The sequence below is a fragment of the Nansenia antarctica genome (genome assembly GCF_963989245.1).
Source record: "Nansenia antarctica genome assembly, chromosome: 12".
Classification (NCBI taxonomy): Eukaryota; Metazoa; Chordata; class Actinopteri; order Argentiniformes; family Microstomatidae; genus Nansenia; species Nansenia antarctica.
In genome coordinates, this window is record NC_137682.1 from 22,352,952 (window position 1) to 22,373,934 (window position 20,983).

At 44.2% G+C, this 20,983-nt stretch overlaps 3 protein-coding genes across 3 annotated transcripts in view; 1 reads left to right on the forward strand and 2 right to left on the reverse strand.

The window, feature by feature from the left end:
• Positions 1-2,879: 2,879 nt before the first annotated feature.
• msantd4 (Myb/SANT-like DNA-binding domain containing 4 with coiled-coils) lies at positions 2,880-8,956 on the reverse strand (the record flags this gene model as incomplete). The annotated part of the gene is made up of 4 exons (XM_080543646.1): positions 2,880-5,374; positions 7,155-7,427; positions 7,695-7,898; positions 8,864-8,956. 4 exons carry the CDS (start codon positions 8,954-8,956, stop codon positions 4,565-4,567), a joined length of 1,380 nt encoding a protein of 459 aa, XP_080399772.1. The 3' UTR covers positions 2,880-4,564.
• Positions 8,957-9,009: 53 nt separating this feature from the next.
• Positions 9,010-19,312, forward strand: aasdhppt (aminoadipate-semialdehyde dehydrogenase-phosphopantetheinyl transferase). Its single transcript, XM_080543740.1, has 7 exons — positions 9,010-9,085; positions 9,555-9,752; positions 9,998-10,229; positions 12,246-12,367; positions 15,798-15,959; positions 17,900-17,968; positions 18,060-19,312. Exons 2-7 carry the CDS (start codon positions 9,606-9,608, stop codon positions 18,222-18,224), a joined length of 897 nt encoding a protein of 298 aa, XP_080399866.1. The 5' UTR covers positions 9,010-9,085; positions 9,555-9,605; the 3' UTR covers positions 18,225-19,312.
• The window catches only part of LOC308169009 (neoverrucotoxin subunit beta-like), a gene marked incomplete at its 3' end in the record, with an annotated part of 34,054 nt that continues 31,379 nt past the window's right edge, over positions 18,309-20,983 (reverse strand). The window contains exon 4 of the mRNA XM_080543647.1: positions 18,309-18,338. Coding sequence (XP_080399773.1) covers positions 18,309-18,338 — 30 coding nt within the window. The remainder of the gene's footprint in view (positions 18,339-20,983) is intronic.

The following is a 20,983-nucleotide window of genomic DNA, read 5'->3' on the forward strand; positions in this document are numbered from 1 at the left end:
CTTTAGAGATGGCACATGCTTACAATGCTTAAGATAATATTTTGCTTTTGGTATTATTGATAATGTTCATGCAAGGTCAAAAATGTCAGTAGGCCTAGTCTAGTAGCCTGCGTCTTATTCATTGCTGTAGCTTCAAGACTCCCCCCTTAAGTGTTAATCAGCCCCAGTCCCCAGACAGAGGAGCCTGTCTCTGTAAAGCGCAACACAATGCCCCCCAATGGACTGTCACCCCCCCTCCCCGCCCCGCCAAACCGCCATACCCTCCCCGCGATGGAGTGTCCCCACCCGATTTCCCCCCCGATGAACTGTCACCCACCCACCCTGGGACTGGGAGCGGAAGAGGAGAGACTTGGGAGAGAGGGAGGAGAGAGTTAGACGAGAGTGTTAAGTGCTGGGTTTGTGATGATTGATGGTTGGAGTTATACCCTGAACTGAGAATAAAGTTGGTAATCAAGAACCCTCCGTCTGGTATGTGACAACGTTACAATACAGTATAACAGCACTGGGACTTTTCATCACTCCACCGCACAGATGTTCTATTAATAAACATCTAATTATGTAAAAAAACTCAATTTTGACCAAAAATGGAGATAGAAGCTTATAATTCTAACGTCAACTACTAGTAAAACCTGCATTGTGGGCAGTGCTGGCACATCCCAAGGAAGGATGGCAAAAGTCAAAGTACTTCAAGTGTGGAGGCTTCCCTTTCTGTCATGGTGGATCACTGTGGGGTTCTGTCCAGAAAACCCCTTGACCTCATACTTGTACTACAAGTGTCTAGGGTGAAGGGGGCTCTCGCAGTCGGCACTGTCGCTGACCCTCATCACTTTAGAGAGACAGACAAAGAGTGTGAATAAAATGGTATAGCAAGTCTAACTAAACAGTACACCTATGAGCCTCCCCACTTTTTTTTTTTTTGCAACACTGTTTACTCCCAATGCATGTTGACCATGCTGTGCACTTTGAGTTTGTATTTGTGCATATCTAATAATAGTAATAATAATAACTTTAATTTATATAGCACCTTTCACAAACCCAAGGACGCTGTACAAGGGGATGAAAACGGACAGACAAAACAGAAAACAAACAAAGCAAAAACTAAAACAGTGACTAGGGGCCAAATGCCTTGGAGAACAGACAGGTTTTAGTATTCTCTTTCTTGTTCTTCTTGGTTGTTGTTTTTTGGGTAGCCTTTAGCTGCTACATGGCCTACCCAGTGGATTCCTTCGCTTCACTATTCTGTGTGAAAAGTAAACATTCGTATTGATTGTTCAGAAAAGAGAAAGCAATTAAAAAGACAAAGATTCCACAGTGACTCAGTTCTCTTGACATTGTCAAGTCAATAAGTCTATTTTTCCCTTGATTCTTTTTATGTCTCACTTTTAGAGGTATGAATCACTGACTGTTTTCAATTATCTCATAGCAATAAACAGAACCAGAAAAAAGGAGGAAAATGCAAAACAGATATACAGATAGCCCTATTTTATCTTGCTATTTGCTATATATATACATTTTTGTATGAGATAATGACAGTCCACATATCTATAATACCCATGATTCTTCACTGTCAGTCAATCAATCCACACTAGATATTGCATTATCACTAGGCCACACAGCAGCATTCGGTGCGTAAGGGTCGTACAATTTCATGTTGCTCCAAAGCCAGACAAAGGCTGAAGCACAGCATTTCATATATGCTCCCATTTCAAAGGCAGACAACAAAAAGATCTGCCTGACGTGACTGTGTGTGTGTGTGTGTGTGTGTTTGTGAATCAGGTGATGAAAGCTAGGTCACACTGATGGATTCAGAGACATTCCCAGGTTTGTTGCATTAGCCGAAAGTGACTTCCTCTCCTTGTCTCCTCCCAGTTCTTTCAGGTCAGTGAAGGAACAGGAAATAATTAATAATTAATAATTTTGCCATTTAGCAGACGCTTTTATCCAAAGCGACTTACAATTACGAATTACAGGGACATTCCCCCTGGAGTAACTGAGGGCTAAGTGCCTTACCCAAGAGCACACTAGTAGTGGTGTGGCTTCAGGCGGGATTTGAACTCACAACCTTCCGATCACAAGTCCAACTCACTATCCACTAGACCACCACTACCCCAAGAATGCACACAATGAATAAAAAAACACTGAACTTCTTTCTATCATCCTTTATTGTGAGGTTTTAAAGGAAATGCAGAAAGCATAGGCAACACTGTTTCCTTTTTTTTACAGAATGAATCAGGAGATACTTCCAATGGACAGGAAGGATAGTAAAGAATACTATAGATTTATATCAGATACAACAGTTCCTCATAGCACCAAATTATACCAACACAAATTAAAAACCTATTGTTCATCAAATCTCTGTAAGGCAATATGACAAGTACACACTAACGACATTAGACATAGAACAGTTTGTGCATTGAACTTGCAGCTATTCTACCGTTTGTACAACAAACTTTGAACTTTGAACAACACACAATCACCAGAGAAACAACAGTCTTTCAGTACACCCAAACACTTTACAGAAATGACGTATTATAAAAACAAGTTAGGCCTAGGACACGCCCGGCTACCTCTACCTCAGCAGCGCATGTGCATTTGATTTCGGCACCCATGTTAACAAGTTAGAGCAGACACACAAGCCAGCTGGAAACGCTGTCTTGTATGGACACCGCAAGCGTGAGAGCCACAACAGCTCCCTCACGCACACTCGCGGCTGAGGTAGAGTGTGTTCCAGTGTGTCCCAGCCATTATTGTCCACCTGGAAACTTTTCATCTCAGCTTTCCGTTCACACATTTGTCTCTGATGTTGACTAGTTGAGCACCTTGTGTCTAACCAGTGATGGACCAGACTGAAGAGATGAAAGAGAAACCTAGGAGACAGAGGAGAGGGGCCCACTAACCCACATGTGTCAATATCAAGACCCGCGGGCCAGACACAGCGACTTGACGACTTTTAATCCGGCCCGCAACAATTGAACGTGGCCCACGTGTGCTTTAGTGTAAAGTTCCGTCCGTGACAATACAACATTGAAAAGCAGGAGGCGCTGCCCCGCTTCACTCTCACGTTTTTATCACCCTGTAAACAAAGAGTCCAAAAGACGTCCTCAGGGAAGCCGGAATGTGGGTTCAGGTGACGTCTTTCTAGGACGTCCAGATGACGTCTTTATGGACTGTGTGAAAATGTCCTGTCCGGTAGTTGTTCTGTGAATCTCTTTTAAATCCAAACGTTCCTCAGTGACAGATGAATATGGAAAGCTGCTCAGTGTCCATCCTGTCTGTACTCTCATCAGTAGCCAATACCAAACAAATTCCTTGGCTTTAGTTTTTATCGGCATCTGTAAGTCGGGGGCCAGCTCATCCACCCAGCTAGCTACGGCATTTCGGGAGAGGCTGATATTCGCAAATGCCTGCTTCTTGTCGGGGCATACAACATCACATACCTTCTCAATGCAGTGTTTAAACTCTCCCTCTGTGAACGGCTCGCATGCTCTTGGTATTTCCTCCTATTTCCCGCTATTCTAAAGCTTGCCTTCACAGCTCCCTCACTCATGTTGATGCGAGTAAACATGTTTTGCTGTTGTTGAAGCTTGCGTTTTCATTCTTTGACGTTTTGTTGAACTAAAAAGCAAGAACAATGCCTATTTTGCTTGGACATTATAGGCCTTATTGATGTATTCAAGTTTCCAAAGTAAGCCATACAATTTGAGATACAACTTGTTGCATTGACTATTCAGTTTTGCGGAAAACCATTACCTTATTTGTTGTTTTGTTTAAGACAAAAGTACTGTGATCCAAATGCGTTTTGTTTAATTGTGCAGTTATCATTTTATACAAAATAATGGTTCAGCACAAATACTATTTTGCTTTATTAATCAGTTTTGCTGGTAACAAATATCTTATTTGTTGAAAGACAAAAGTACTGTGATGCAAATGTGTTGGTTTAATTGTGAAGTTATTTTATACAAAAAAAAGCATTCAGCATTTCATAAATACTATTTTGCTTTATTAATCAATGCTGGTAACAAAGACTGTATTTGTTATTTTGTTACAGTCAAAAGTAGGCTACTGTGATGCCAAATTGGTTTGTTTAGGCTAATTGTGCAGTTATCATCTGATACAAAAACACTGTTGTACTATTTTGCTTTATTAATCCGTTTTGCCGGTAATAATTACCCACAAACATGGAAAAAGCATAATATTTGATCATATCTGTGCATCCATGCAATCTTTTTTTATTTACCAGTTACTAGCCTATTTGTATTTCTTTGATAAAAAAAAAAATCATTGTACTAAATATCTGGCTCCAGATTGTATTCCCAAACCTCAGCCTGGCCCTCAGTAAGTCTGAATCTGACACCCCTGCACTAACCCATTATGGTAGCTCTGCACAAACAGGCACATATGATGCATTCCCCTGTGAAGTAAAAACTAGACTGTTCCTCTCTTAATTTGATCAATATCTCCACACTGTTTCTCTCTCTCCAGGCACTTAAAGCTTATCATAAACACCATGACAGACACTCTCCTATTGCTCTCTATACTGTATATATAGATATATATATCTTGTTTAGAGCCCCTGGTCCTTCTGTAGCTGCATTCTGTCTTTTTCCACCTGGAGACGCTCTCGCTCTATCTGCAACCTCCCCGACTCGAACTTGAAGAACTGCAGCCTCTCTTTCTCCAGCTGCAGTCTCTCCTTCTCCAGCCTCAGCCTCAGTCTCTCAGCCTCAACCAGAGGCAGCCAGGGGTTACTCTCTCTCTGGCCTGTGTCCTGTGCCGAGGAAGACGACGACGAAGAGGTCGAAGGGGTGGAGGAGGAAGGCGGGCAATGCTGGGGGGGAGGGGCCAGAGTGGAAACGGCACCTTCCGACTGGTTCATCAGCAGCATCCTGAGCCTCTCCTTCTCGATCTGCAACCTCTCTTTCTCCAGCTGTAAGCGCTCCTGCTCCACCTCCGACTGACGCAGTCTCTCCCTCTCCAGCAGCAGCCTCTCCCTCTCCAGCAGCAGCCTCTCTCTCTCCACGCCCAGGCGCTCCGTCTCCACGGCCAGGCGCTGCTTCTCCAGCTCCACCCGTTGTTTCTCCATGGCGAGCAGGAGTCCGGCCGTCTCGTGGTTGGCTAATCCCAGCCCGGGGATCCCGGCCATTCCGCCGAACGAGAGGTGGTCCCGGTTCATGGATCCCGCCGCCCCTTTGGAGGCGCTGAGCAGTCCGAACTCGTCGATGTGAGGGTAGACCTCGGGGACGCGCCCCTCGCCGCGGCCCATGTCGCGGCCCATGTCGCGGCCATTGTCCGGTAGGAGCGAGGGGAAACAATCGTCATCGTCTTCGTCGTCGTCATCTACCTCACCGTCCCCGGTATCGCCATCACCCTCCAGCTGAACATGAGAGAGAGGATCAGTAATACACAGTACTACACACAGGTACGTATAGTGTACGCAGAAAACACACACATACACACAAACACACCAGGGTTCCCACACCTTCTGAAACATCAAATTCAAGCACCTTCCAAGACTAAATTCGCTCAAATTCAAGGCCCCAACACGGCATAGTTTGAGACAGACCTAGATGAGAATGTATATAATAGGAACTATCCGCTCACAGACAACAATTAAAAAGAGAGGCTTGAATGTGTGAACACTAGATGGTCTCTTGCCTTGTCTACCACAGCACAGCAAAACAATATATTTATTTATTTACTTATTTACTAGTTGACGAGTTAAGTAACACATTTTAAAATATATATAGGCCTAGATTTTTTTTAGAGAGATAGGGCCCTATTATGCACTTCTTAACTTGCCGTCTTAAGTCTTAATTAAGACGCACCGCCAGGTTAAGACCTACCGCCACCCTTATTATGCGCTTCATACGCGCTACTGCTATTATGCCGGTGTCGATAGGCGCCCACACATAAGACGTAAGTCTCCCGTGCATATATTACTCATTGTGGGAGTGTTCATATGTTAATGAAGTGCACTAGGCGCCCCTGCTATTATGCGATCTGACTTTGCTCCTAGCGCTAAGAAGTGGTTTGAAAAGTTCTTAAGTTTAGACTTCATGCACGTTTTGAAACACGAGCGCTAGTGTTGTTCCGATACCATTTTTTGATCCCGATCCCGATACCGATACCTGACCGTGCAGTACTTGCCGATACCGAGTACCGATCCGATACCACAGCGTTTGAAAAAACAAAACAAAAAAACATGTTTTTTGGGCCGCATACTCACCTCGATGTAAAATGATTGCTAACACTTAGTCTGGCACTGCTCAAACCCTTTGTAAAACAGGAAAAAATACCAACAGAGAGTGAATGCTATAGAACTTTTTTTTATTGTCTACCTGGTATGGTGACAAGAAAATCAACCCCTTATAAAACCTGAAATGTGGCTCTCACAGATGCCAATCAGTGCAATATCCATGTAAGATATAAAATAGTCGTAGTAGTAGTGCAACAGCAAGTGAACATTTACAAACAAAATAACTTTAGTACTTAAAAAAAAAAAAAAAAAAAAAAAGTTAGTACTCGCCGATACCGATACCAGCATTTTTGTGCGTATCAGTGGCCATGCCGTATCGGAACAACACTAACGAGCGCGCCTCCGCGGTTTGCGCATGCATGTGGGCACACATGAACACGCACGTGGCTCCACGGCAAGACGTCAATTACGGTCACAGTATAAATGCTTTATTTCAGAAGGGAGAGGCAGAGAAGCGCGCTGACCTCCTTCTTAGGACATCCATAATAGCATAGCGCTAATGACTCAACGCAGCCGGTTCTTAAAGGGAATGGCACCTGGCACGCTGATTGGGTTGATTGAGAAGACGCCCAAAACACACCCATGACTAATTTCTTTGCTTAGCGCCGGGTTTTAGGCGCCCACTACCGCACGCATAATAGCAAAGTGGCCTTGACCACGCCTCCACGTCTTAAGTTTAGATCTACCGCCTCGTCTTATTGCTTAAGACTTATGAAGTGCATAATAGGGCCCAGAGAGAGAGGGGAATTCAAGCACTTTCAATGACCCATGTCTATTTTCAAAAACTTTTAAGACCTTGATTTTTTTTCCTCAAATTCACAAGCTTTCAAGGATTTCAAGGACCCGTGGGAACCTGAACCTGACACACACACACACACACACACACACACGCACGCACCCTGTATCCATTGGCCTCCTCTTCCATCTTAACCCCCGACGGCGCCATCGCATGTCCGCTAGGCTCCCCCAGGTCGGCCAGGTCCTGCCAGTCACACTGGCCCTCCTTGGAGAAGCCGCAAAGATCCAGCGACTGGTCCCCAGAGCCTAGCGAGGCCTCGTGCTCGGGGGAGGGGGGCTCGTACTCTCTCTTCAGCCCGGAAGAGAGAGACAGCTCGGCCCTCAGCTGCTTCCTCTTCATCAGCGCCCTCCAGTCCAGGTACCGCCGCTTCACCTGGAACCAGACAAAGAAAGATCGGGTTCGATTTGATAAAAGTCAGAGGGATACCCCCCCCGATCCCCCTCCCACCAAGAGGCTTTTGTCTTTTGCCAGGTCGCCAATGTAAATAAGAATTAGCTCTTATTGGCCTGCCTGGTTAAATAAAGGTAAAAAAAAATAAAAATACCAAAAAAAAACACGAAAGAAGGGAAAACGAAAAACCAGTAAGCTCCCACATTGTCCATCATGACTCATCTTAAATCATCTGAAACCCTTACACACCTCTGCAGCTGTGCGTAGCTCTCCTTCCCCTAAGGCATTCACTCCCCCGGCCACCTCCTCCCAGGCCCTTCTCTTGAGCTCGTTGATCGCTGTGTTCTGCTGCCGTGAGAACAGTACGTCTCGTCTCGCGTGGATCTCCCGGATCAACGTCTGCGTCTCGCGAACGCTGTAGTTACTCTTCCTTTTCCTCTTCAGGTGCTTAATCTGAAGGAAATCCAGTGTGGCGGTCGGGGAGGGGGGACACACAGAGAGAAGGAGGGATGGGCGAAGGGAGGGATGGAGAGGTCTGCTAGAGGGATGGGGATGGACAGAGGGATGGACGGACAAAGGGATGGAAGAGGTAGAGAGGGGGACTAAGAGAGATTTGGGAGGAAACCTAAGAGGGGGAGAGGGAGGGGACTGTGGGGGTCTAGAAAAGGTTATTGGGTTAGGACTTGGTCTTCAGGCCTGTCTGCTGGTGAATATAGTCTTATAGTCGGAGAGCAGTGTGTATGTGGTGTCGGAAAGGTTTAGCACAAGCTTGGGTCCAAAGAAAAGACATTGAGTGAGGTGGGGGTGGAGGGGGTGACCCAGAGAGGTCAATCAACGGTCGCATAGGAGAGTGATGACAGGTTTCTCCTCCGGAGAGCATCGATCAGGACATAGGGACATAGCTTCCTCCTAAAAAACAAGAGCACTGTTGTGAGTCATAGAAGAGAGAGGAGCATCACGGCCAATGACTTGAATCATTTCATTTGAACCATCTGAAACATATCGTTCATTCATTTTTTGAGCCGGCTACGGTACACGCACAGGTTGATGTTTTAGTTGATAAGCTGGAATGAATTATACTGCATCAACCAACCGTTTTGCGAAAGCATCTTTGTTTGCGTACGCTAACGTAAGCTAAACAGCTGCTGTAGCTAACGTAAGGCCACATGCTTGGGGGTGTAACACGCTAATAGCAGGCTACTAATAAGCAAGTCTGCAACATAACAGCTCAAGAAGCACGATTATCAATGCTGTTGATGCAGTTAACTAGATATCTATTTGATCTAACAGAAATGCACCAAACACCCAAACGGTGTTGTGCTTTTTCATTGTAGCTAATCGGAAAAAAATCACCTCACCTATTAAATCGTAACAAGGACAAATCACAGATCAGATGCTCGTCATATCAATGCCCAAACCGAAACGGATTCAGAACGACACCTTTTGGGCGACGCAACTGTCAACATCTCTCCAATTGGTCCGTCCGGTGCCCCTCCCCTCCGTGACGTCATCACGCCCTACCTCCCCTCCCTTTCTTCCGGACACGTGTTTTTTGCAGTTGTCAAACGCAAGAAAGTAAACATGAGCTACAAGTCACTAATCAACCCAAAACGATCCAGTTAGCTTGCGATGTGTATTGAGTATGTATAGACACGTCTTTTGCATTCTTATATGAAACTATTGTTCTCTTTTTACTCAGCTTACTAACTACAGGTTGAGATAGGTTTCGTTTGATACGACAGGTAGGTGAATGACTAGAGCTACATCGTGAGTTTAGAATGATAAGGTTCTATCTCCGTTTAGAATGATAAGGTTCTATCTCCGTTTAGAATGATAAGGTTCTATCTCCGTTTAGAATGATAAGGTTCTATCTCCGTTTAGGGCAGTTCAGAGATATTGAGCGTCAAAGTTTGTACATTCCATTATGTTTTGTGAGATGGAACCTTTGTATTTTATGAATTACTAACTCAAAAATTTCAACATTTTAAAAAATAACACCACACAGGCATTAATAAACACCTAATGGATCAGAGTATGTAACAAACTCAATTTTGACAAAAATGGAGATAGAACCTTAGAATTCTAACGTCACGACATGTTAAATAGCAGGAAATAGAACTTCTACGGTGTCTTATTTCGATCACCGGAACCGGCACCGCGATGGCAGGCTCCGTGCGCTGGGCTTTCCGGTGTGGCTCGTGGACACCGACCCGGTCCGAGTGGCTGCTGGCGGCCAGGTCTGTCCAGCCGGAGGAGAAAGAGAGGATCGGACAGTTCTTGTTCGCCAAGGACGCCAAATCAGCGATGGTAAGGCTATGTATTGGATTGTGCAATGCCTAACAATTGAACAATTTCAGGGATATATAATATAATGTATAATGTATATTATTAATAATAATATAATAATAATAATATTATATATAATAATAATTATTACTATTTATTCTTATATTATTATTATTATTATTATTATTATTATTATAATATGTATAATGTATAATGTATAATGTATAATTTTCAATATACATTAGGTTCTTTCCACTTTCTCTTAGGCTGGTAGGTTGTTGTTGAGGAGGTTGGTGTGTGAGAAGATGGCTGTTCCGTGGTCTGAGATCTGCCTGAAGCGTTCTCCCAGAGGGAAGCCTTACCTGGCTGCTCCAGCCTGCTCGGGGCCCAGAGCCTCGGGTTGGAGTTTTAACGTGTCCCACCAGGGGGACTATGCTGTGCTGGCTGCAGAGCAGGGGCTGGAAGTGGGGGTGGATGTGATGAAGACCTCCATGCCAGGTAAATGTGAATCATGTGGTGTGTGTGTGTGGGTCAAGTTGTGTGAGTCAATAGAGAATTCAACCACATGTCTACTATGAATGATAAGGGGCAACATCACCTAGAGTGGTTCCTGGATGCGTGGGAGCTTGCCCCCGATGATGATGGTGACGGTGTGTGAGCTCCAGAGAGAGTGTGACTCGTGAGTCTGTCTGTTATGGAGTCGTAAGAGTTTTTCCAGTGCCCTGTAATTCCCATTTTGGCCACATGGTGTCAGTGTTGCCTATCATTTTACCTAAAATAGATTATGGCAGTGCACTGCTATCAATGATATTATCACAGTCCTCCTCCTCAATCCACTCAGGGTCACTCTGTAGTGTGAAAGGGTGAAACTTTAAAGTGAACCAGAGAGTGAGTGTGTCATGATAAGCAGAGTGTTCATCTGAAACGGATTATGGAATAACACATGTAAATTCCCCTGATATTTAGCAATTCACTTGGTAGTTTTTAGAGATGCTCCGATCAGGGTTTTTGGTGCCGATCACCGATCACCGATCACTGGAAACAGTGATCTGCCGATCCGATATCACCGATCACCGATCACAGCGTCGAAAATGGCAATTGAAGCATTCTATTTATTGTGTAGCATTATTTATGTTTTTAATTATTCTTAACACCATTGACATTGTATATTAAGTATTCAAATGAAATTAGGAGATGAGAAAGTATCATGAATTGACAACCATCTGTTTTATTGAATTCACAACCACCTGTAGCTTACTTCAGGAAAAACAAATAAAATGTGAAAATAAAAATCATAATAAATAAAATGTACACTGTCATATCAAATGTGCAACATTCCACTCGAATGAGAGGAACTAGAGGCTCTTAGAGAACTTGGAGCTTATACTGTAGCTTTCCTGAGGAACAATAAACATACCCAAACTAAACTGCAACATAAACAGGCTATAGCCAAATATAAAATACTGTTTCAAGTCAGTCAGTTTCAAGTCATATTTAGGAGGAGATAAGACAGCAAGTCAGCAATAATCAATAAAACAAAAAAACAAAACATTGCACCTAAGGAGATTTCAGACTCAAACCTTACTTCTTAAGCAGCATCACTGGCAGATTAGCCTTGAGAAATACAAGCATCTCAGCGTTTTTGGCACTCAGCCTGTTCCTCTTATCATCTAAAATATGTCCTGCTATGCTGAAAAGTCGCTCGCTATCTACACTTGTGCAAGGTGCACAGAGGAAGACCTAAAACTCTCGCGCTAATAGTTGTTGTTGCTATGGGCCTTAGCCTAGCTTAGTGACTTCCTGCTCGCTGGGTCACATGACGTCGCTGAACAGCGAACAGCGAATCGACGAACGCAGCAAATGCCGTATGATATTCGTGGTATTGAAAGACCTTGCGTGCGTTCCTCCGCGAGATATTTCTTTTGAGCAGACATTACAAACTGCATATTTGTTGTCTCTTTCCGACACTGTGTAATATTGCCAGACTGGCGACGCCATTTCTCTATGTAAACTAATCTGCCGTGTTTGATCGGCCGTTTTGAGAACTCCGATCAAAACCGATCAAGGGCATATCGGCCGATATCGATCGGCGCCGATCAGATCGGAGCATCTCTAGTAGTTTTGGACAATAATTAAGTTATCAAACAAAAACTTTCTTTTGTATTACATTGTGGATACTGATGTTTGTTATTTATTTATTTTGTGTTGTTTCAGTATTAAGGATGAAAAACTATTAGTACTGTTGATACTGAAATGTATGAATTAATTAACTGGATTATATAACTTAAGTATAATTGTTCTCACTTGTTGAGTGAGGGATAGGGGTAGGACATGATAAGCTTAGGCTTCATCCTACTCCCTTTCCAACATTGATAAGCCTGTACTCTACATATTAGTTATTTGTTCTTTTATTATTTTAAATCATGTTCGAAATAAAATATTCAATAATTCACTAACTAATATCCTCCAGTTATATTGCCTAACTGGCCATTCCTCGTTCTCCCCTCATCCCAGGTAGCAGTTCTGTCCCAGAGTTTTTTCGGATCATGGCTCGTCAGTTTACTGAGTATGAGTGGAGCGTTATACGTGGAGCCGGACCCGAATGGCAGCAGTTGACCATGTTCTACAGACACTGGGTAAACTATTAGCATAGCGATACAACCCTGTCTTCCTGATAGTCACTGTGTGGACTAGTGTTGTTCCGATACCATTTTTTGATCCCGATACCGATACCTGACCGTGCAGTACTTGCCGATGCCGATACCGAGTACCGATCCGATACCACGGCGCTTGAAAAAACTAAACAAAAAAACATGTTTTTTGAGCCGCATACTCACCTCGATGTAAAATTATTGCTAACACTTAGTCTGGCACTGCTCAAAACCTTTGTAAAACAGGAAAAAATACCAACAGAGAGTGAATGCTATAGAACTTTTTTTTATTGTCTACCTGGTATGGTGACAAGAAAATCAACCCCTTATAAAACCTGAAATGTGGCTCTCACAGATGCCAATCAGTGCAATATCCATTTAAGATATAAAACAGTCGTAGTAGTAGTGCAACAGCAAGTGAACATTTACAAACAAAATAACTTTAAGATATAAAACAGTCGTAGTAGTAGTGCAACAGCAAGTAAACAATTACAAACAAAATAACTTTAAGATATAAAACAGTCGTAGTAGTAGTGCAACAGCAAGTGAACATTTACAAACAAAATAACTTTAAGATATAAAACAGTCGTAGTAGTAGTGGGGCTCCTCCTCGACGGTCTGGAACCTTTTGTCGACAGCCGCTAGTAGGGTTGCTTTCATTGTTTTTATCCCGCTGTCCTCCTCGGTCTCTCGGGTCAACAGTCGCTTCAGTACCACCACCGTGGGGACGACTTCAGACGCGATGGAGGTGCTAAAGCTGATTTGTTTCGTAATCTCCTCGAATGGAGCCAGGACGATGTTTACTTTTTCAAGTAAAGCCCACTGGTTGGTACTCAGGGCGTGTTTGTTTTTCAGCATGCGTGTTTGTTTTTCCGCGATAGTGAAAAGCTGCCACGCCATTGGTTGAGAGCAGCTGCTCTGGGCCAATAGCGTTCCAGCAGAGGAGCATGCCTGGGCATGTCTGGGCATGTCTGTGTTAGGAAGGCTGTGTCAGGCTGAGAAAAACGCAACGTGCTGCGTTTGAACAAGAGTTTGGTATCGGGTGTTATTATTTGTTAGTACTCGCCGATACCGATACCAGCATTTTTGTGCGTATCGGTGGCCATGCCGATACTAGTATCGGTATCGGAACAACACTAGTGTGGACAAAGGAAGTCCCAAAGAAATGTCATACGAACACGCCTGACATTGGCTTCTCAGTAGTACCCTGTATACAGATTACCTGGTAGTACCACACACAGACACACACACACACACACACACACACACACACACACACACAGACACACACAGAGACACACACACACACACACACACACACACACGCACACAGACACACACAGACACACACACACACACACACAGACACACACACACACACACACACACACACACACACACACAGACACACACACACACACACACAGACACACACAGAGACACACACACACACACACACACACACACACACAGACACACGCACTCAAACACACTGAACTGATTGCACTCACAAACAGTTCTGGCCAATCTAAACCATGCTAAACCAAGATGTTCAAGAGATTCATGTGAGGGCGGCAGAAGGACATCAAGTATTGATATCATCGTTGTTGACTAATGTTAGTGCTCTCCCGTTGCTATAGTGATTAGCCTTGTAATTATACTGTTATTGTGGCTTGCCTCCATGTAACAAGGTTTGCGGGATTCAAGAAATGCGTCCACACACTTCACTGTCACTCAGTCACACCCATGCACATACACGTTCGCGCGCACACACAAAAACACACAGACCAACACACACACTTTTGAATACATTATTTGGGTTCACAGTTAAGAATTGTATCAAAGAACCAAAACAAAAGTCATACAGATATCAAGAGAACAAGGAGCACCATTTTCCCCCCACAGCTGCTGACACAGAGCCCCTATCACCCCTATCAGAGACACAGAGCAGCATCAGAGACACAGAGCAGTATCAGAGACACAGAGCAGTATCAGAGACACAGAGCAGTATCAGAGACACAGAGCAGTATCAGAGACACAGAGCAGTATCAGAGACACAGAGCAGCATCAGAGACACAGAGCAGCATCAGAGACACAGAGCAGTATCAGAGACACAGAGCAGCATCAGAGACACAGAGCAGCATCAGAGACACAGAGCAGCATCAGAGACACAGAGCAGCATCAGAGACACAGAGCAGTATCAGAGACACAGAGCAGTATCAGAGACACAGAGCAGTATCAGAGACACAGAGCAGTATCAGAGACACAGAGCAGCATCAGAGACACAGAGCAGTATCAGAGACACAGAGCAGCATCAGAGACACAGAGCAGCATCAGAGACACAGAGCAGAGCAGTATCAGAGACACAGAGCAGCATCAGAGACACAGAGCAGTATCAGAGCCACAGAGCAGTATCAGAGACACAGAGCAGCATCAGAGACACAGAGCAGTATCAGAGACACAGAGCAGTATCAGAGACACAGAGCAGCATCAGAGACACAGAGCAGCATCAGAGACACAGAGCAGAGCAGTATCAGAGACACAGAGCAGCATCAGAGACACAGAGCAGTATCAGAGACACAGAGCAGCATCAGAGACACAGAGCAGCATCAGAGACACAGAGCAGTATCAGAGCCACAGAGCAGTATCAGAGACACAGAGCAGCATCAGAGACACAGAGCAGTATCAGAGACACAGAGCAGTATCAGAGACACAGAGCAGCATCAGAGACACAGAGCAGCATCAGAGACACAGAGCAGAGCAGTATCAGAGACACAGAGCAGCATCAGAGACACAGAGCAGCATCAGAGACACAGAGCAGCATCAGAGACACAGAGCAGCATCAGAGACACAGAGCAGTATCAGAGACACAGAGCAGCATCAGAGACACAGAGCAGCATCAGAGACACAGAGCAGCATCAGAGACACAGAGCAGTATCAGAGACACAGAGCAGCATCAGAGACACAGAGCAGCATCAGAGACACAGAGCAGCATCAGAGACACAGAGCAGTATCAGAGACACAGAGCAGCATCAGAGACACAGAGCAGCATCAGAGACACAGAGCAGCATCAGAGACACAGAGCAGTATCAGAGACACAGAGCAGTATCAGAGACACAGAGCAGTATCAGAGCTGGGCTTTTTCTGCTTTTTTGTTGCTGGATTGAAGAAATGCACACACACTGACTGTCTCAATCACACACATGCACACACACAGACAAACACGTGTCAGTACTCAGAGCCGGGAACGTTTTCCCCCTGAAATGTGCAAATCCTTCAAACATTATTTAAAACTAGTTGTGTGCCACAATAAGTCTTCCCTCTAAAGTGCATGAGATTGTATTTGTTATGATTGTTTTGGATGAAATGTATACCTTGCTGCAAGCTAAATTGGCTGTCTCCCTTGTCTGTCAAGGCGCTGAAGGAGAGCTTCATCAAGGCGATTGGCACAGGGTTGGGCTTTAACCTGCAACGGGTAGAGTTTCACCTCTCTCCTAAACCAATCACAGAGGTCCAGTTGCACTGCGGAACCACAATGCACCTGGATGAGGAGGAGGAGAAGGGCTGGTCCTTTGAGGTGAGGGGGACAAATATTTCAGCCATCTAATACAAACACCCATTACAATTGCTACAATGTCACCTGGCCCCTTAAAACAATAATTCATCTCCCTCGTTCATTTCGTTCTGCTCATGTGCACAGAGATAGTACATGAAAGTATAGATGGTATCACCAGATGGTAATAATACTGTTGTTATAATGCAGTACACACATTTCTGCCTAGACAATTTTTTTGTACAAACCTTTTGTTTTCCCATTTCTGTGGATAGATTTCAGAGATGGAATTTGTGGGGAAAAATCAGGACTTCCAAAGTCCAAGGGGGAGAGGAGACCGGAGTAGAACGGATTCAAGAGTACATGCAGTATTAGGCACATAACCATAGGGTGCTCTTTTCAGTATATCTCTAGTGTGTGTCAAAAACTCTAAGCGTTAGGTTGTCTTTTAGCATCTGGTTTACAATAATCCCCTTTTGGCAGCAGCTCAAAGTTGGATACCATCGTACATTTCGCAGCCGCTAAAAGCAGCTTTACGAGGAGCGAGGTCTCAGTAGCAACTAAAGATAAGACTATCTTACTCCATGTTCCATTAGCAGAGCCTCGTTAGCAACTTAAGCTAACACTATCCCACTCTTTTTCCCTTAAGCGAGGAATCAGTTAAGCTAGGTTTAAAGTTTGGTGCAACAGGATTAGTAGATAAACCTTGATTTAATCCAGTTTAAAAGTTAAACCACATGCAACCCAGCCGTGATCTTAATTTTAACAATATTGAGAGATGGAGGTAATATGACTAAACAAATGAAACAGAAGAAAACATATTTTTCAAAAGATATGTAAAAATGTAGAAATGCATTTTTCTTGTGAGGACAAAGTTAGCAAAAATGTGGGCACCATGTATTTGGTAGTGAGAAAGTTGGCAACACTATTCTTGTCTCACTGGCTGTCAGGGATCTCACACACACACACACACACACACACACACACACACACACACACACACACACACACACACACACACACACCATTTTAGGGTCTCACAATCTAATTCTCTGAGGAATGAAAAACAAATGCGTTAATGTCTTTCGATTCTCCAGTGACTTCTTGAAAGCATCTGAGAAATAAATTTGAAGTATTTATAGAAACTTACACACACACACACACACACACACACACACACACACACACACACACACACACACACACACACACACACATACTTTATGTGAGGCAGGGTAGAGTGTGTTACAGAGGGATTGTGGTCCAAGATACAAGTGCTATTCACACCAGAGGGGTTGTAAAGGACTGTTACCAGTGGAGAGACATGTCGCCTCTCAAGCTCATCATCACCAACTCCTCTCTCAACCTTTACAGTAGAACAGTAGTATTGTAACAATTGTTGATCTTCTGAATTAATGTTTTGTTTGGTCACACACACACACACACACACACACACACACACACACACACACACACACACACACACACACACACACACACACACTCAGCGTTAACGTAGAGATGAGAGCAGCAGTGCAGACCTCCTGGCTTCTGACCCCTTGCTGATGCATGTTGATTGGTCGGTTTAATGAGGTGGTGTCTCAGGCCCTGTCACTTCCTGTTAACCCCATGTAATGTCATGACCTCACCATGTCATAATGAGGTCACAACACTGGCCATGTAGGATTTAAGAAGAGAAGCTTAAACACATACACGTACCCACCTCACCCCACACACTCAGGCAGACAGACAGAAACACACACACACACACACACATAAAACCAACGTATACCTTTAAATAAAATATGTCTATAGTATACTTTAACCTAATAGTAATTATTGGATTTCAAATACAATCCAATGAGAAGAATGCTTCACTGTCCTGTTACTTATGCATGGCACTGTACGTGTGTCTCATCCAGCTGTTGACAATCTCCAATGACCGATCTCTTGTCTCTCTTCAGGAGACCCTGTTGGACCAGGATCACCAGGTAGCTGTGGCCCTTGGACCCTCTGATATACCAGGATCTGTGGTCAGTTACCCTCTTGTCGTCTGTGTCTGTGTGTGCATGTATGTTTGAAATCAACGACTCTAAAAGATTTCTCTCCACTTTCCCTCCTCAGCCTCTGCCTGCCTCCCCCTCCTCCCCTCCCGCTTCCTTCACCCTCCTGTCGTTCGGTGAGCTCGTCGGCCTGGCCACACCGCTGTCTGAGGAGGACTCTGAGTACTGGGACGACTACCAGAGGAAGGCTGAAGCCCCGTACAGACAGAGAGACACACAGCTCTGACAAGAGAACAGGACCAAGATGCACCTAGACACCTAAAGTGTGTCCCGAAACGTACTCGCTACTCATTTTCACTACCACCGACCACTACCCCCCTCGCTCCGACCCTGGAAATATCTGAGGGAGACGATTCCGGACAAGAGCCTAGGAGCGCAGAGTGGGTTAGATAATCATCACTGCATGCAAATGTTTACTGTTGTACTCAGAAACAGAGGTGGAGGAGCAGAGTGAACAGGCTGATGTTTGAGGGCTGACCATTGCCTGCAGGTAGGCAGGGGCTGTTCCTTTTGCTGCCTGGTAGGCGAGCACCAGGGTCTTGAATCTAATGCGTGCTGCTATTAGGAGCCAGTGTAGGGTGCGAAGGAGGGGGGTAACATGAGAACATTTGGGGAGGTTGAACACCAGCCGGGCAGCAGCATTCTGGATGAGCTCAGAGGTCTGATGACGGAGGCGGGGAGCCCGGCCAGGAGTGTGTTGCGGTAGTCGGGAGATGACCAGTGACTGGGTCAAGAGTTGCGCTGCTTCTCTGGTGAGGAATGGTCGTATCCTTCTGATGTTGTAAAGGAAGAATCTGCAGGAGCGTGCTGTCGCTGTGATGTTCTCTGCACAGGATAGGCGGTTGTCCAGGATCACTCCAAGGTTCTTGGCTGTCTGGGAGGGGGTTACAGAAGAGTTCTCCACTGTGATGGAGAAGTCTTGGAGAGGGCAGGCATACATATCAAATACATCTAGATACATCTACATAGTACATACATCTACGTCTATGCTGCATTTCTGATGTTTCCACTTATAGTTGACAGGCTACATCTGAAAACAGTTGAATAAACTATCAACACAGTAGTATCTCTCAGAAGTATCTCTAACCCACACCTTCAATTGCGTTTCATTGATTGGACTGGGCCGGAGGTTTGCTAATCCTGTCTCCTATTAGCTTTAGTAATTAGACTTATTGATTGTAAGTCGCTTTGGAATAAGGCGTCTGCTAAATGCCAACATTTAAAAAAGGTAGTAGAAGTCATTAGCCTAGGGGTTCACATACTTTTTCCCAATCTACACTGTGAATGTTTGAATGATATATTAAAAATGGACAAGAACAATACAATCATGTGTGTGTTATTAGTTAAAACACATTGTGTTTGCTCATTACTGTAACTTAGATGAAGATCAGACCATAGACAAATGTATACACATAAATACATAAATGCAGGTAGTCCAAAGGGTTCACTTACTTTTTTCTTGACACTGTATCTCTTATGTGCCTATCTATGTTACCCTATATCCATGCATCCAACCAACACATCTATCTACAGTCCAAACCAGTTCCCTTTCTTCTGAAGTCTTCCACTGCTACAGCTTCTACAACTTTTGAACTATTCCCACCAAAACTTTGAGGTCTAACTGGCATTGCTACGACTTTTGGTTTTGATACCTAAAAGTAGCCCGTAACATGTATTAAAGGCATAGTTCACCCAAATGACAAAATCCCATATTTATTTCCTACTGAAATGAGTCTAATGACAGACTTTCGATCTACACGTTGGTTCTGTTTATCTGGCCACTTTCACTAACCTCAGTCGATGGTACCTAATTAGCATCTTTGTAATGCCCAAATCATCTCAAAGTCATTGAAATCAAGTCGTTGAGTCATTTCAGAGAATTTGGGATGATTTGGTCATGACATTTCAATCTGGCTAATTTAGGTAGCATTGATGGATGTTGTTTTAGCCAACACTAGCAGTGAGTGCACACAGTGACAGTCCCCTGGCCAGTACAGATAACAGCTGAGACTAGATCAAATGGCCCATTTCGAATGTTTGTGGTAAAAAGCAGCAAGTCTTCAGAATACAACGTTAGGAAAAGGATGTAGCTGAAGCTAGGTGTTTGAATCTAGTTGTTTGAACTAGCACAGCGTTGTATTTTAAAATCTAGAAAAATTACCTAGTATTAGCGTAATGTTCGCTTCTTTGCTTAAGTAGAGTTGCTCACAGTTCTACAAAACTAGATCCAAATGAATATAAATGAGTGAAATGTAATAGCATCAAACTGCAAGGAGAAATGTTGCATACATCCACATAAAATACACTGTTGAGTGCTAATGAATTGATAAATGGTATACCCAGCTGAATAACATTGTAGTGAACCTAGGAGTGAGTCACAAGGCAAATGGACAATCAAAGATGTGAGGAGCATGTGCAGTCAGTCAGTCAGTCAGTCATAGTCAGTCAGTCAGTCAGACAGTCAGTCAGTCAGTCAGTCAGTCAGTCAGTCATACAGTCAGTCAGTCAGTCAGTCTTGTGCAGTCAGTCAGTCAGGCAGTCAGTCAGTCAGTCAGTCAGTCAGTCAGGTCAGTCAGTCAGTACAGTCAGTCAGTCATACAGTCAGTCAGTCATACAGTCATACAGTCAGTCAGTCAGTCAGTTATAGTCAGTCAGTCAGTCAGTCAGGCAGTCAGTCAGTCAGTCAGTTATAGTCAGTCAGTCAGTCAGTCAGTCAGTCTTGTGCAGTCAGTCAGTCAGTCAGTCAGTTATAGTCAGTCAGTCAGTCAGTCAGCCAGTCAGTCAGTCAGTCATGTGCAGTCAGTCAGTCAGTCAGCCAGTCAGTCAGTCAGTCAGTCAGCCAGTCAGTCAGTCATGTGCAGTCAGTCAGTCAGTCAGTCAGTCAATCAGTCAGTCAGTCAGTCAGTCAGTCAGTCAGTCTTGTGCAGTCAGTCAGTCAGTCAGTCTTGTGCAGTCAGTCAGTCAGTCAGTCAGTCAGCCAGTCAG

Excerpts from the sequence above, each read along its gene's own strand:
- aasdhppt (XM_080543740.1), top strand. The coding sequence starts at position 9,606 with ATGGCAGGCTCCGTGCGCTGGGCTTTCCGGTGTGGCTCGTGGACACCG. Across the intron at positions 15,960-17,899 it reads AGAAGGGCTGGTCCTTTGAG|GAGACCCTGTTGGACCAGGA; the intron begins GTGAGGGGGACA and ends GTCTCTCTTCAG. Across the intron at positions 17,969-18,059 it reads CTGATATACCAGGATCTGTG|CCTCTGCCTGCCTCCCCCTC; the intron begins GTCAGTTACCCT and ends TTCCCTCCTCAG.